Below are 16,350 nucleotides of genomic sequence, written 5' to 3' on the forward strand. Positions count from 1 at the left end.
CCCAGCTGGTGCTTTGTCTGTTTATTACTACTTTGACTTGAGCTACTCCATTGGCTCAGTGCCACATAGAAATCTACTGAGCAAGCTGGATGGACTTGGCATAGGAAAAGTAACAGTAAGGTGGACAAGAAGAGCATAGAGAGTAATGGGCATACCTCTCAATTGTACAGATTTTGACTCATATTTTGGCCTGTTTTCATAAAATTGTGGTTTTCTGGAAATCAGTGGCAAATTATTAAAGATGAAGTCAGAAAACGACAGGAATTTGAGTTTCAGACTTCTTACCCTTCAGAAAATTAATTCTAATGCAAAACCTATTATTGTAAGAGCAATATTTAAAAATTGTCCCTAATTTTGTACCTTTGTCCCCACCATTATGTATGGCTTTGTCCAGATTTCTTGCTGTAAGAAGTTGAGAGGTATGATGGTGTGACTGATTTTACCTAAGGACAGGTGAACAATCAGTGATGTGGCAGTAAATGCCGGAACCTACTGGAACCAGTACTGTTCTTTATGTTTCAACATAACAATGAGCATTGGAAACAGGATTTTTTTTTTTTTTTTGCAGATAACAGCAAAAATGGAACAGTAGTTAAGGATGGTGGGCCAAGCCTGTCCAGACATCTTAATGAGTGACAGATTGGAGCTGAAATTTAATTCACACATATGCAAGGGGGTATACTTTGGCATAATAAAGATGTTATTGCATTTGTGGTCAAACCTGAGTGCTGTAGCTCCCTGTGTATGGTCTAAACTATAGCAATGGCTTGCTATATTGTATCAAGCAGTTTGCTATTGATTAAAAGTAAAAACAAAATCTGTCTTTTTTTTTTTAACTAAACCTCATCATTGTAGTGTTGCATACAGGCAGTGTATAAACTGTTTTCTACATTTGTAGGGAGCAGTTTGCTACAGTTTAAAAGAACAACTTTTTTTTTGGTTAACTAAACCATGAGCGGAGTAGAGGTCCATGTAGGCAGGGTATAAACTGTAGTAATTGTTTGCTACATTTATAGCAAGTGGTTTGCTACAGTTTAACTCATTCACTTCAAGAAAGCTAAGAAAGTTTGTACTGTAACTTCCAATGGGCGGAGCCTAAGCTTTTTGATGGAATCAAATTATGTTGTCATATTTCAGACAAATGTTCATATCTCTGAAACCATAGAGGTTACTTAAGTATAAATGGCAACTCTTCAGCACAAACTATCTTTACAGTGGTAGTATTCTTTAGATTCTAGGTCTTAAACCAAATTTTATAAGTCAAAGTAAATACAGCAACTATTACATTTGTAATAGTTTGTAAACAACTTACAATATCTCAGCAACCACTCAAGTTACACACATAGCAGCATTTTATTTTTCTGGTTGACAGCTTTCATATGATGCTAAGAAGTTCTCTCTATCCCACTTGGTTGTTGAGATATTCAGAAAAATGTGAAAACTATATCTATATAAATTACTACTGTATGCTGACAAAATGAATGTTCTATTGTCTGACAATTCTTTCTATAGTAAAATTACACTGTTTGATGTTAACAAGGTAATTCGTATTAAAGACAAGTTGTATGATGTTATCTGGGCTGATAGAAGTTAGTTTGATTATTTTTATGTGCAACATCCTTTGATTCCTGTTATACAGGGCCTGCCCAAGTTACACAAGGATCCTGTAAATCCACTGCTTAGACCTATAGTCTCTGGTAGAAAATGGAGTACAGAGTCTGTCCATCTTTCTAGAAGAGCATTTTAGATGACTTGTCAATACCAAATCACATATCTTGAGTGACTCCCAACAATTTCTGGTTGATCTTTGAGTTTACACAGGCTACATTTGATGCAGAGGGATGGTACTTGGTAACCTTGGATGTAAGTTCCCTCTTTCCAGTTATACCTAATCTGTTAGGTATTGAATGGGTAGTACAATATCTGATGGAATAACATATAAATAGTGATAGTAAGGCTGAATTACTTTATTTACTTGAGTTGGTTTTATATAACAATGTATTTGTTTTTGAAGGTAATTATTTTTTGCAAAGAGATGGCGTAGCAATGGGCGCATCATGTACCAACAGCTACGTCAATCTCATTATGCTCATCTGAGAACTTAAGCACATATTGGTTGATACATACGCAGAACATATTTTATTTTACAGATGTTTTGTGGATGATTTATTTTTCATTTGGAAGGGTACACTAGATGAGCTGGTTAAGTTTATAGAAGAGAATAATGCTAGCACTAATTTCTGAGATTTACAGCTGATTATTCCAAGGTAGAAATTAGTTACTTAGATGTACTTATCAAGAGTTTCAAGCAGTGGACAGGTGGATATTTCACTATACAGGAAACCTTGTTACAGGAACAACTTTTTACATCGAACAAGCATGCACCCTAAATATTTATTTGATAACATAGTACAAGGGCAAGGACTTAGATCTCAAGGGTGAATGTCAGTGAAGGCAATTTTATGGCTGAAATGAAAGACCTAGAGAATAAGTTTGTGGATAGGGGCTACAAGAGGTATAATGTACAACAAGTATTGAATAAAGTCTCTGATGTTAGAGAAGGTAGAGGCAGGCCCTTCTTTTCTTCAGATCCACCTTCTATTCACCCTAAGAGACTGAGTGATGGTAAATGCAGGACTTATTCTTACACTACAGGGTATGTCTTGGATATTATAAGGAAGCATTGGCCCATTATAACAACAAATAATGATCTTAAAAAGATAGTGGGTGAACAACCTAACTTTATCTTTAAGAAGAAATGATCTTTAAAACAGCTGCTTTGTTATCCAAAACAGTTTATTGATGGTAAAATTACTAGGAATAAAATGGGTTCCACTTATAAAGGAATTAGACCATGTCATACTTGTAAGTTCTGCAGTTATATTGACACTGCTGGTATGTTTATACAGGTCTATATAAAATCCGCGAACCCTTAAAAAAAGCGAATGCTGATTTATCGATCCCATGTAAGCAAAAGCTTACAATCCCAGACACTCGGAACAGCAATTTTTTTCCCAGAGAAAAAAATCTCCGTTCCATAAAAAAATAAATAAATAAAAAATAAAAACTTCAAAACATTACATAAAGTGGTGGGCTTCACACCCCCCCGATTCCCAGGGAAAGAAATCACTTATATGCCATTTCGCTATTTTACTGTTTCGTGCTTTCAAGTTTGATCAAGACTCATTCGAAGAATTGCGTCTTTGATGATATAACAGGAACCCGTTTATACATCCAGATCAGGGTAAACAGTATGTGTTTGGTGTTCAAGCCACTTGTACTTCTTCTCATGTGGTTTATTTAGCGTGCTGCACTGCCTGCATGAAGTTTTATGTAGGCAAGACTGATAGACAGTTGAAGGAACGTATACAAGAACACTTAAGACATATAAATAATGGTACTGATTGCAGTGCTCGTTCTAAACATGTGAAGCTCCCCTCACACACACATTGTTTTAAGTTTCAAGTTATAGCACAGGTAGCAGCTACTAAGAGGCTGGGTGGTGATAGGAATGCTACTGAAAGCTTAGAGAGCAAGTGGATAGCTAGGTTAAGGGCTGATTATGGTTCAGGACTAAATGATGAAGTTCCCCTTAAACCTTTGTTACAAACACACTCACTTTTTAGATGAGCTTTACATACACTTTGTGTGCATTAGTTGATTTTAAGTTTTTCTTATTTTTACATTTTATTACATTTATTTGCATTCTTTTAATACATAATTGCTTAATTGGTTGATTTGCTAGTTGAATTTCTGTATATATTGCTGTGTGTGTGACTGCATTTTTATACTGACATCTAAAGAAGCAGCAAGAGCTGTGAAAGCAGTTATGTTGTTTTAAAATAAAAAAAAACAGTTTGTTTTATGCTGAGAGCCTGGTGTCATCTCATCATTTTACTTTTTTGGACTGCTATATTTGAAAATGAATTTGATAGAAGGAGAGAAAAAGAGGAAAATGGAGGATTAGTATTAAGAAGTGAGAGAGAATTGTTTTTGGTAGGTAGAAGGAAGAAGACAGAGAAGCAGAGAACAAGGAGGAGATACTGGACAAATAACTAAGGTAATAGTGCTTGGAAAGAAGGAGAAAGCAAGGAGCTTGACATTTATCACCCAGGAGTTGGGCATGTGCAGAGCCAAGATCACCCAGGAGTTGGGCATGTGCAGAGCCAGGATCACCCAGGAGTTGGGCACGTGCAGAACCAGGATCACCCAGGAGTTGGGCACGTGCAGAACCAGGATCACCCAGGAGTTGGGCACATGCAGAGCCAGGATCACCCAGGAGTTGGGCACATGCAGAGCCAGGATCACCCAGGAGTTGGGCACGTGTAGAGCCAGGATCACCCAGGAGTTGGGCATGTGCAGAGCCAGGATCACCCAGGAGGTGGGCAAGTGCAGAGCCAGGATCACCCAGGAGTTGGGCACGTGCAGAGCCAGGATCACCCAGGAATTGGGCATGTGCAGAGCCAGGATCACCCAGGAGTTGGGCAAGTGCAGAGCCAGGATCACCCAGGAGTTGGGCACGTGCAGAGCCAGGATCACCCAGGAGTTGGGCACATGCAGAGCCAGGTATATTTTAGGTACTCTTTTATTTGGCCTTAAAAGTTGATGTTTAATGTGTTTCTTAGAATGAGAGGATGGCAGATCCAAATTTTGGCCAGGAAATAAGGGTACAAAGACTCACTAGCTGAGTTGCCAGCTTTTGTGACAGTCAATAACATTTTGTCAGTGGCTCTCAGCAGTCTAGTTTTAAAGTTGGAGAATATGTTTCAAACTAGGGCATTTTTTTCTGGTTAATAGATCAGTTTATGGGAAGTGAATAGTGTAGAAAGTGAAAGGTAATGGCTTAACTCTAACCACTGAATTTTTTTTTAAAGCCAGACAACGATATTGTGGCAGGGTTGGCCACTCAAAGATGTAAAATATGTCTCAAGGTGATTTGGTCGTGTTGACTAATGTTGCCAAATGGTAATGAGAATCTGACGGTGTTAAGTGGATTGAGGACCAGACCCACTCCAACCTACACTAGGTACCCATGCTAATGGTGGGAGGGGTGTATGTGCCCCTGTAGGCTAGTGTGTGCCTTCTACAAAGCCCAGAAGTCCTGGGTCAATAAGCTACTGGCTGGCTGGTGTCTATTTGCACAGCTTAGGTAATCTTTGGTAGCAGTGTTGAGTGAAAGCTGGACATAAATCAAATCAACCTGCCAAACAAGAACTTAGAATTGCTACACTCAGTGTAGGTTCATCAACACAAAGGAGATTGAAAGTGGATGACATGATGCTAAGGAGGAGGATGGACATCCTATGTATTCAAGAGATAAGATGGAAGGGCAGTGCAGCAGAGACATCTGGCTTGGGATCCAGAGTCTACTACTGAAGAGGAAGAAAGGCTAGAAATGGTATGGGAACTTTAGTGAGAGAGAGGCTTCAGAAGGCAGTGAGGGATATCATTAGAATTAGTGACAGACTCATTGCAATCGGACTCTAGCCTAATGATAGGCTGAGATTATGAATACTGTCCTATGTCCCACAGCAGGGTTGCGATAGTCAGGAAACGAGTGCATTCAGACAGCTGTTGCAGGACCCACTAGATAAAGCAGGACAACATGAATTGGTGTTGATAATGGATGACCTGAATGCACAAATTGGGACAGACCGAACAGGATATGAAGATGGCCTGGGTCCTAATGGGTGGGGCAACAGAAATAAAGGTGAGGCAATGGCTTAATAGTAGCCAATACATGTTTCAGAAAGACATACTGTCACAAGATCACATACAAGAGTGACCAACGTGCAACTCAGACTTTTTCCTAGTAAGGAAAGGACACAGGGTAGAATCAGCAAATGCAAAGTCACCCCAGGGAAACAGTTGGCCCACAGCATAAACCACTGGTTACCACAATCAGCTGCAAGTAGTGGTCAGAGAAGGTTCTAAGGTCAACAGGGACCAGGCTGAAGACCTGGAAGTTTACTGGAAAGAAAGCAAAACAGTTCAAGGAATTACTCAGGGCTTTAGCCTCAAGAAGAAGAGGAAGAAAGATGGAGTTGAAGAAGAAGAATGGCAGCAACTCAAGACAGCATCTGTGAGGACTAGAGAACAGATATGTGGCTAAGCCAGATATGGAAATAAGTACATAAGGAAAGCTGGTGGTAGAACGCAGAAGTCCAAGAAGTCATCAAAAGAAAGAAGGCGTGCAGGAATAAGTGGGAGATCAAAATGACCGATCAGGTTAGGTAGGAATACTGGTTGGCTAACAAAGGGGCTAAGAAAGCAGTTGCAAAAGCAAAGAACAAGGCATCAGAGGCTCTCTACCAGGTTCTGGAAACTGAGTCAGTAGACGACGCACAGAAAGGATCAGGTTGCAAGGCAAACACAAAGATTAAGAAGATAGTTAGACTGCCTTCATAAGGGAGGCCAGCAGCACCCTGCTCACCAGTCCATAGTACATCAAAGGAAGATGGAAGGAATACCTCCAGCAGCTTCTGAATGAAGAAAATCCCTCAGGAATTGTACTACCCCAGACACAGCCTACAATGAAGAAGAGAAGAGGAGCCCACCATCGAAGAAGTAAGAACAGCACCAAGGAAAACGAAGTCGGGGAAAACAGTAGGCTCAGGTGACGTCACAGCAAATATGAAAAAGATGCTGGGTGAGATCGAGGAGAAATGGATCCTGAGGGTACTCAAGAAAGGCATATCCCAGATGACTGGAGAATAAACATACTAGTGCTAGTGTTCATGGAAAAAGAGGACATTCATAACTGTGGGCAGTACTGAGGTATCAAACTCCTGTCATAGTGCAAGAAAGTTTGGAGATGGAGATTGATAAATACGCAGAGCAGTAGAAAGTAAGATGGGAGATGAGCAGTTTGGAGTCAAATCAGGATGTAGCACAACTGGCCCCATCTTTGCAGTGAGACAGATAGTTGAAAAAAGCTAGAAAATGGTAGAGTCCAACTGGGCATTCCTAGACTTGGAGAAAGCATATGACAGGGTCCCAAGAAAGCTGATTTGGGTAGTCCTGTGGTGGTTCAAAGACCAAGAAGCATTGGTATACTCAGTGTAGGCTATGTACAAGGACCCAATGACTCAAGTATGCACAGTAATCAGTCTCACAGAGGAGGTTTCCAGTGGGAGTGCCCACTGCTGCTCATACTCGTGATGGACTACATTAGCAAACAGGTTGGAGGGGACAAATCAATAAAGGTGCTGTATGCAGACAATGTGGCTTTACAGGCAGACTCTGAGGAAGAACTTCAGCAAAAGATAGGGGAATGGAATGCAAACCTGTGGGCACATGGGAAGAAACTGAGTACAGAGAAGAAGATGACAATGGCAGTAAACTGGGGAAATTGGAAGAACCTGAGAACTGAGATAGAAGGGCAGACAGTGGAACAGGTTAACAGCTTCAAGTATCTGGGAGGGGTGGTTGAGGAGAAGGGAAGTCTGAATGAAGAAGTCAAAGCTAGTATCACAGGGGACTGCAGCCAGCCGGCACAGTGTCAGGTGTAGTGTATGACAGGAGAATGCCAAAGAAGCTGAAAAGTAAGGTGTACAAAACAGTGGTGCAACCAGCACTACTATATGGTACAGAAACCTGGGCAGTAAACTCAAACAATTGAGGAAGCTAGAGGTGGTGAGAATGAAGTTCCCGGGATGGGTGGTAGGATGCACACTGTAGGACAGCTAAAGAAATCAGGACATAAGAGCAGAACCCAACGTAGCTCAAATTGCAGAAAAGGTCAAAGAGAACAGATTACAGTAGTTTGGACATATATGCAGAAAAGCAGAAGATAATCTGGTACAGAAGATTTGGGACCAACAGGAAAAAGGTAAGGGGAAATGAGGGTATCCAGCAAAGAGATGGGGGACTGTGTGAGAGAAGGAATGCGACAGTCAGGCATGAGTGTTGAATAAAGTGGGAGAATAGCACTGAATCAAGAGGGATGGTGACAGTTCACATGACACCCCAAACCCATGTAGAAAAAATGGGGGAAAAGGGAGCTGATGATGATGAATTATGTGTCCTATAGTGATGATTGGTGGCAAATGTTGCCACCTTATTATAGCATTATGGACTGTAGGTTAATCAAGATGACCTTGACACTGGTTATCCTTTTGTTTTTACCTTCCCAGGAGACAAACAGCTGATTTGTTTTCCTGAAGGCTCGATTCTTATCTTAGTAATATCTGAAATGCCTGTGGACATCTAGAGTGTGAACATCTAGAGTGTGAAATATCTTTCTCCATTATTCTTGGTTTCAAGAAAGAAGACAGGGAAATAAATAGTCTGGCTTACAGAAAATGCTGAAAATACCTTAGACATACAAGTAGTGTTGCTTCTCAAAGAAACTCTGACCTTGTGATCATCAACAGTGCTTATAACTCAGATACTCTCCTAGCAGATGTCAGCACAATGAGTAAAACAGTCTTCCTTGTTAAGAACCTCAGTTCAGCCAAATGAGCTGGTTTGAATGGTGAAAGCATAAGCTTTTTGAACACAAAGTTTAGATCCCAAGGAAGAGACACATGCTTCCTAGCTAGACAGATATGCAACACCCCTTTCCAAACCAATTTAATTTGAGTATTGTTAAAAGGTAGGATTAAATGGCAGACAATCAGAAATGGCTGACAAATGTACCTCGATAGAGGAATAAGATTGGCCAGAGGAATAATCAAAAACCAGTGGGAGTCTAGCTTGAGGGTGCTGGTTCCTGTACTGGCACCAACTAGAAAATCTTTTCTTATTTCACATGTATGATTTTCTAGGAGCAGTTTTTGCTACCTCCTTTAGTACCTATTGCACACCTACAGAAAAAAGATGCCTAAAAGGAATTAAGATTTGATCATTCATGCAGTTAGTTGAACAGTTTTCAGGTTTGGGTGTTTCAAATAACTGCTGTCTTGTGTGAGTAAATCTAGTCTGTGGGGAAGCCTCTGGTAATGGCCCTTGGCCAGATTGAAAATGTGGGAGAACACTGTTGTCTAGGCCAAATGGGAGTCACCACCACAAGTTCTGGGGATCCCTTCTAGATCTGTAGAAGAACACTGGATGTTAGCATAAAGTTTGGAAAGGCATACATGAGTATTCCTGTCCAAGGGAATGAAAAAGCATCTGCATTCCACGTCTGTTTGCGAGGAGTTCTGGAGCTGCATTTCTTTGTCTGTTCTAAAAGGAGGCAAATGTATCTTCTTGAGGTGTTCTTCCCACTTGGATCAATTCTTGGAAGACCCCAGCATGAAGTTTTAATTTGTGAGGGTATGTTCTGGTCCTCCAGAATGTGTCTGCAATATATTTTAGTTCTGGCTGAATGTATGAAGCCTGAAGAGTCAAACTAAGTGGAGCTCCTCTCTCCTAGGCTGTCGCAGCACGTCTGCAAAGAGTGTAAGACCAAATACCCCCTTGTTTGTTTATGTATTGCATCACAGCAGCATCGTATGTGTAAACATCCAGAGATCCAGGGGACCAGAGATGATTTACGGCTTTCAAAGTCATTTACGTGCTTCTGCCTGCCTTGAGGATTTCATAGCTTATACTTTTATCCCTTTTGAAACCACTTCCCATGCCAGGTCTGATGCATCTGTGATGTCAAACTGTAAGGGGATTAGAAGGGAGTACAAGAGACCTATATTGCAATAGATCTGGTCTAACTAGCATAGAATGTCCTTTTTTTTACAAATACCAGCACTGGTATCTGAAAGGACAAAGGGAATAAATGCTGAATCCAAACTTGGGTGCCACTGTATTTTCCTCATGTGGAGTCTGGCTGGAGAAAGCATAAGAATCATCAATACCAAGTACACCAAAATCCTAATAAATATTCTTGCAAACATGAAGTTTTGATTGGAGAAACACAGGAAGAAATGCTGTTCCCAGGGCAGAGCTAACAGACACCCCAGGAATACAATTCTGTGACAAGGGATGAGAGAGGACTTCTGATAGTTGATTTGAAAGGGTGTATATTACGTTATCGAACTTTTAAAAGCTCGAACATCATATGGTCGACATTATATGATCGAACCTTTAAAAGTTTGAACGTTTCAACGTTGACCTCCGTATAGTGCGGAATGAGAAGATTTCCCTTTCCCTTGTAGTGCGATCTCGGAGTTAATATATTTAAGAGTGGCAGATGTGGGGGTGCAGGGGGTTTGCCCCCCCTGCTTAAAATGGTCAGGTAGTTTTTTTCTGTTTATATTTTTTTTAGCTTTTTGAACTTTTAAAAGTTCGATCATATGGCTTTGACCATATAACGTTCTAAATTTGATAACATAATATACACCCAATTTGAAAACCTAGGCTGAGTAGAAGATTCTAAACAGTTGCTGAAGACTCTTGACTGCTGGGTAAAGAGTCTGCAAAGATTACACAATCATCTAAATATGGAAAATATGTGAATATCTTGACATCTTCAGTAAGCAATGACTGGGGCTAGACACTTTGTGAATATTCTTAATACAGCCCAAAGAGTAAAACAGAAAATTTGATTATGTGAGCCAGATACACCAAATCTTCAGAAATGTCTGAATTGACCGCCAACAGGAATGTGATGCTAAGCATCCTTTAAATCTTAAAACATTTAATGTGTTCCTTGGCTGGTGGGAGCAAAATTATGTGTTTAATTCAGTATTTAAGGATTGTTGGGCACTATACAAACATTTCCTTGATGATATCTGTATATTTTGGACAGATAGTGAGGAGAAATTTATGGACTTCTTTGAACACATTTCCAACAGTACTGATTTTTTTAGATTCACATATAAGATAGGTTATGACAGTATTGACTTTTTGGACGTCCATATTAGGAAGAGTAGTAATGGGTTTGAATCAAAAGTACACAGGAAGGAGACATATTGTAATTCATTTTTGCACTTTTCTAGTGCCCACCCATACTTCCAAAAGAAAGGAATAGTGAAGGGTCAATATGTACGAGGTAGTCGAATGACCTCTGATGACAATGATTTTTTGGATGAGTGTGACCTACTAAAATGTATGTTTTTAGAAAGAGGATACCCAGAGATCTTGATTAAGGAAATCCAGGAAGAAGTATTGCAGCATAGGAAGGACAGATTTACACCAGTTTTACATTTGGGTGATACGGGTATAAAAGAAATGGTAACGAGCAATGGGGACAGTGACTCCTATGAGAATACCTTTATTGTGGATTTTAGTGGTGATGCGCAGGTCATTAGAGACATTGTCCAGAGGGAATGGAACAGATTTTCCAAGCTCTGACTTGAATTTAAAATTTGACTAAAATTAATCTTCAGAAAAGGTAGATGTATTAAGGACCTTATGGGAAACAAACTTGGGGGGAAACTTAATTATAAAAGTAGGCACCTTCAAGTGTGGAGCATGCCAACAATGCCCTTTTATAGCTGATACTTCTGAAATGGCTGTCAATAACAGGAATAGATAATAACTCTAAATCCTATTTTAATTGTGAAAGTAAGGGACTTGTTTACATTGCAACCTGTAAGAAATGTAAAGTGTTTTACATAGGTAAGATGGAAAGGTGTTTAAAGAAAAGAATATATGAACACCTTTACGACATTAAGAGGGGTAACAACAGAAACGCATTATATAAACACACTTTGAGCTGTGAAGGTGCTTCTTACACTTTTTTTGTATTAGATGAAGTGGTAATGGATGGTAGGGGTGGTTCTTGGGAGACCATGTTGGAATATAGAGAGGTTTACTGGCAACTGGTATTAGAAGCCAATAGGTGGCCGGGTTTGAATGACATGGTCTCCCTAGCCCCAGTTTTAAAATTAAGAGCAGCAAAGTTATGAATTTCACACACATGTGGTTTGAAATATTGTTCAACAAGATTGATTTTACTTGATTTTTTTTTACATTCATTTATTCATTTTTAACATGCATTCATTTTTTATGTGTTTTTAGATATTTAAAAGTGTTTTAAACAGGGAAAAGTTGTATTTATTATGCTTGTATTTATTATGCCTGTGTTAAGGTATGTTTAGGAAAGGGTTAAAATTGAATTCAATGTCACATGATTTTAAGTTTTGACAGTGTGCAAAGTTTGGACTGTCAGCATTTTTCTGATGAAGTTGGAGACGAAAACGAACTGGTAGTAGTTTCAGTGTTATCATTGTGTGCTGTGTTGTGCTTTGCTTGCTGTGGAACACATTAAATGTTTTAAGGTGGTTACGGCTTGCTGGTGCTTTTTTTCTGTTTATTGGTTTTGTTTTGGGCACCTCATCCTCCTGGACTTCATCCTTTATATCTTGCTTTATTATGGAAGCTATGGAAGGAATCAGAAGTACAAAGGACTGACAGGATAATATTCTGAACTTTTAAATCTTGACAAAATTATTTAGAAAGGAAAGATCCACTACAGGCCACCAGGATCTTCACTGTTTGGTACCAGAAATATCCTTGAATAAAAGCCTTTTCCTCAAATGGCAATGAGGCACAGATTCTATAACTTTTGTCTGAAACTATCTGTTACCACAAAGGGAAATTAAGCCTCTGAGAGACTGAGAGGCTGCAAGGGTGGAATGGAGGAAGAGCCTGGACAGGTAAATAGTCATGCTGACCGACAAGGACTATCCTTGGCCTTTTGAGGCTTTTCCTTTCTCTTTAGATCCTCCTAGCCATTGCTTTTTAAAATCCTGCTGATGGCTGCTTGCTGCTTAAATTGCTTATTGAAACAGAGTTGAGGAGGAGGGAAATTTCTGTTTGCTTTGAAAAAGAGGGTTACAAAAAGATGAGTTCTCTTTGAATCAGCTTTCTTCTTTCATCACAGTTTCTTAGCACTTCAGCTGTTGAGGGGCCAAACAGAACTTCTTTATCTAAGGGAAATCTTAAAATTTCAATCTTAGCATCTTCAGGAAGGCTTTTGAGAATGAAGACAAACCAATCTTCTCAGTGCTGACCCAGAAGCAGAGCTCTGGATGGAGAGTCATTAGCGTAATTATCAAACTTTAAGATATGCAGATGTCTCCGAAGTATTTTTATTTATTTATTTGTTTATTTTTACCACAGAAGAAGGACAATTAATCATTAACTTCTGCATGGTCTCAAAAGAGAACTAAAAACTTTAATGTATGAGCTTGACAACTCAAAATCCTGAAAGTTAATGATACTAGAAGAATACATTTTCTTCCCCAACCTTTCTAATGCTTTTCCATCCTTATCAGAAACAATGGGATTAGCAGCAGTAAGCTGTTTGTTAGAAGCTGTTTTAGATAAAGAAATCACTTCTGGATCTACTTTAGGATTAGAAAATAAATATTTATGAGTTGGGGGTATCCTGCTTAACCTGACAAACTTCCTAGGGGGCAGGAAGTTGACTGTCAGTTAAACTAGAAGCAGTGACAAAACACTGTCTAAAGTAGGCACACCAGGGGGAAAAGCTGCAAATTTAGGCATGTCAAATGTATCAACTCATAATATATTTTCTGTGCCATAGTGATTTTATTCTACACCCACTGGAAAACCTGATTCATCTTAGATAAAGTATCAGAAAATGAAAAATCTTCATAAGAGAAATCCGAACCTATATTTTCTTAAGAATCAGAATTTTCAGACTGTGAAGAAATTCCTGAGGTACAGCCACCCTCTTGTAATACCTGTTTTCTCTGACTGAAAATCCAGGTTAGAAAGAGATGGAACTCCTTTTTTTCTTTTCTTGCTTTACAAAAAAAAAAAAAACAAGGCAAGGAAAAGGCACTTATGAGCTCCTTAGCAAATTTCAGTAAGTCTTCCCTGTCCATGGAAACAGAAACAGGAGGCTGGAAGGTTTTCCCACTATGTTCACTTTTCTTAGGAATTTCCCTAGAAGAAAACCAACTCTCAGAAGGCATACTAATCCCAGATGTTCCCTATCCTGCTTAAGTGAAGAACTTTCCCCTACCCCTTCCCCTGAGACCAATAAGAGTGGTTCTGCCATGTCCACTAAGGGCATCCCTATAGACAGAGTACATGGCTATCCCCCAGTCTTTAGTGGCTGCATTTGTTACACCAAGAGGACCAGAAGAAAAATGGGCAGTCCCTTGAACAATGAGCAGCCACAGCAGAGTTACCCACCAGAGGATGAGGTACAACAAGAACCAGCCTGACACCCGAACACTATCCAAAAACTTTCTTCTTGTAGATGGGGAAAGTAAAACCATGGAGACCAAAAACTGCTCCATAAGTAAGTTGAAAAAGAGCCCTTGAAGTCAGATAACAGAGCCTGGAGGAATTAGTAACACATAAGGTAGTGAACAAGTGTTAATGAGGTAAGTAAACCACTGACATCCTCCCACAAGCACAGTATCCTGCCGCAAACACAGATACACAAAACCTGATTAAATGTTTAATCAGAAAAAAGAAACAAATTCACATATAATGTTCACAAAAGCATTGCCACATAACACTCTGTTAGAAATGCGACGGCAGACCTAAAACAAAACATTTCCTAGCAAAACAGCATATTTCAGGTAAGAAAATACAAGTTTTCCTCAGAAAAAAATATATATAAGTTTATCCCAACAGGGAACTTACCTGCCCAACCTTTAAGGGTCAATAGTTGGCCTACAGTTCCATCAGACCTTCGGAAGGAGCACTCCTCAGCAGCAAAAAAAAAAAGTTCTGAGGTAATTTGCACTCAAACTGTCTTTATATGCACCACTCAAGCTTCAGGCAGTTGAAGCACATGGAAGATACCATTTTTATGAAAAGCTGGCTGGTCATTTGGGTAGGACCCATATAGCTTAGGCTAGTGCAACAGTGATATATAAGTTGAGCATCACCAGAAAATGTAGTATTGTGGTACATGCCCTCCATAACTGTGTTTTTTCTGTGTCTATATATGTTTGTATCATCAAACAGGTAATGTAGAATATGGTTTCTAGATTATTTTATGTATAAGTTTACAGTACCTCACACAATAAGGTATCATATACCCTCCAAAAATTTTTCAGGAACAAATCTTCTGTACTGTATCCAGTGTAGTTAGTTAGTATTTTAAAAATGTTCTGTGAAAAAAAAATAAGACACATTATTTAGAGTAAATCAAAAGAATTAATAGACCAGACTGCAGTGATACATTACTCAACTTTAGCAAGCATCCTTCTGTGAGCATACATCATGTTAGAATACTTATGAAGACAAAGTTTTCTAGCTAATTAGTAAATGGAATGAAAACCTGAAGGAACAGAACCACATTTGAGTTAAAGCTTTGGATTTACAGCTCTAGAAAGTAGATGGTCACCAACATTACTTATTTATTTTTAAACATGAAACATCTTTATTAAATTATCACTTATGACATAGGCAATCAAAGATTTATATAAATGAAAACAAACCATACTGACATAATTATAGATGCAAACATTATATGTCACTTGTAATCCACCCAATCATTGTCAGTCAGACATTACATAGCTCATTCAAATCCTGCCTTCTTTTAAACCTCATTCCTCCCCTGTATGTATTGGTCCCACAGTTCCCATTTTTTTCCTGGGTAACTTGCTCCTACCCTTTTTTAAACATCCCAATTCCAGTTATTTTATCTCTGTTACTATATTCACTACTTCTAGTACAGTTGGTTTAGACTTTGATTTCTATTTCATAGTAATTGCTTTTTTGGCAGCCACCATAATTGGACTCAGCAAGGCCTTGCTGTGTCTAGACAGTTTCAATTCTGTATCATAGCTCAGAAAAAAACTTTCCTTAGTTAAACACATTTGCTCACCCTGTATCTCTGACAGGGCATTCTGCAGGGAATCCTTAAAGTGTGCCAACTCATTACACTCCCAGAAAATATGTTGCCAATTACCTCTTTATTCCCTATCACACCTTTGACACTTGCTGTCTGCCTGAGGAAAAATTCTCTGGAGTCTTCTGAATGTATAGAAATATCTATGTAAACATTTCCAAGAAAAAATTCTAAATCTTCTACATTTTGTTGCATATTTGGGAGACACACATATATCCCCCCATTGTTTCTTTGTGAATTGCTTATCCAATCTTTCTTCCTAATCCTTTCTAACCTCCTCTGACTGATTCTTATAATTATCATGCAATATTTTCCTTTTTAATAACAGCTTCTGTTCTAGATTCTACTAAAAACTCTACCAGTGCTGGTCTTTCATTTAGGACCCCCCTATTTCTTTCTCTTTGCCTATACTCTGATATCAATCCTTCATAGGGAAGGCAATCTCAAACCTGCAGTGCAAAAAAAAAATTCTTGGCCTCTTCCCATTCTATTACTTTCCTCTCTAGTTATTTGCTCCCAGTACCATGGTTACTTTGCCAGTTGTCTTTAATAAATTCCAGCCCCCTCTTGCCTGTTATCTATATCCTTAATTGCAGTCATCCCTATCAGCAGACTCTCCTTTCTCC

The 16,350-nt window shown here is 39.1% G+C and overlaps 1 protein-coding gene across 2 annotated transcripts in view; it reads right to left on the reverse strand.

Annotated features, from left to right (window-relative positions):
- Positions 1 to 16,350, reverse strand: part of ACP4 (acid phosphatase 4) — a 451,526-nt gene that overhangs the window by 121,446 nt on the left and 313,730 nt on the right. Inside the window, exon 6 of one of the 2 annotated variants that reach the window (XM_044058992.1) lies at positions 14,886 to 14,981. The exons of the other annotated variant lie outside the window; for it this stretch is intronic. Within the exon in view, the coding sequence (XP_043914927.1) occupies positions 14,886 to 14,981 (96 nt within the window). The remainder of the gene's footprint in view (positions 1 to 14,885; positions 14,982 to 16,350) is intronic. 2 annotated transcript variants of the gene reach the window in all.

The sequence above is a fragment of the Protopterus annectens genome, chromosome 17.part0 (genome assembly GCF_019279795.1).
Source record: "Protopterus annectens isolate FY-2018-M chromosome 17.part0, PAN1.0, whole genome shotgun sequence".
Lineage (NCBI taxonomy): Eukaryota > Metazoa > Chordata > Ceratodontiformes > Protopteridae > Protopterus > Protopterus annectens.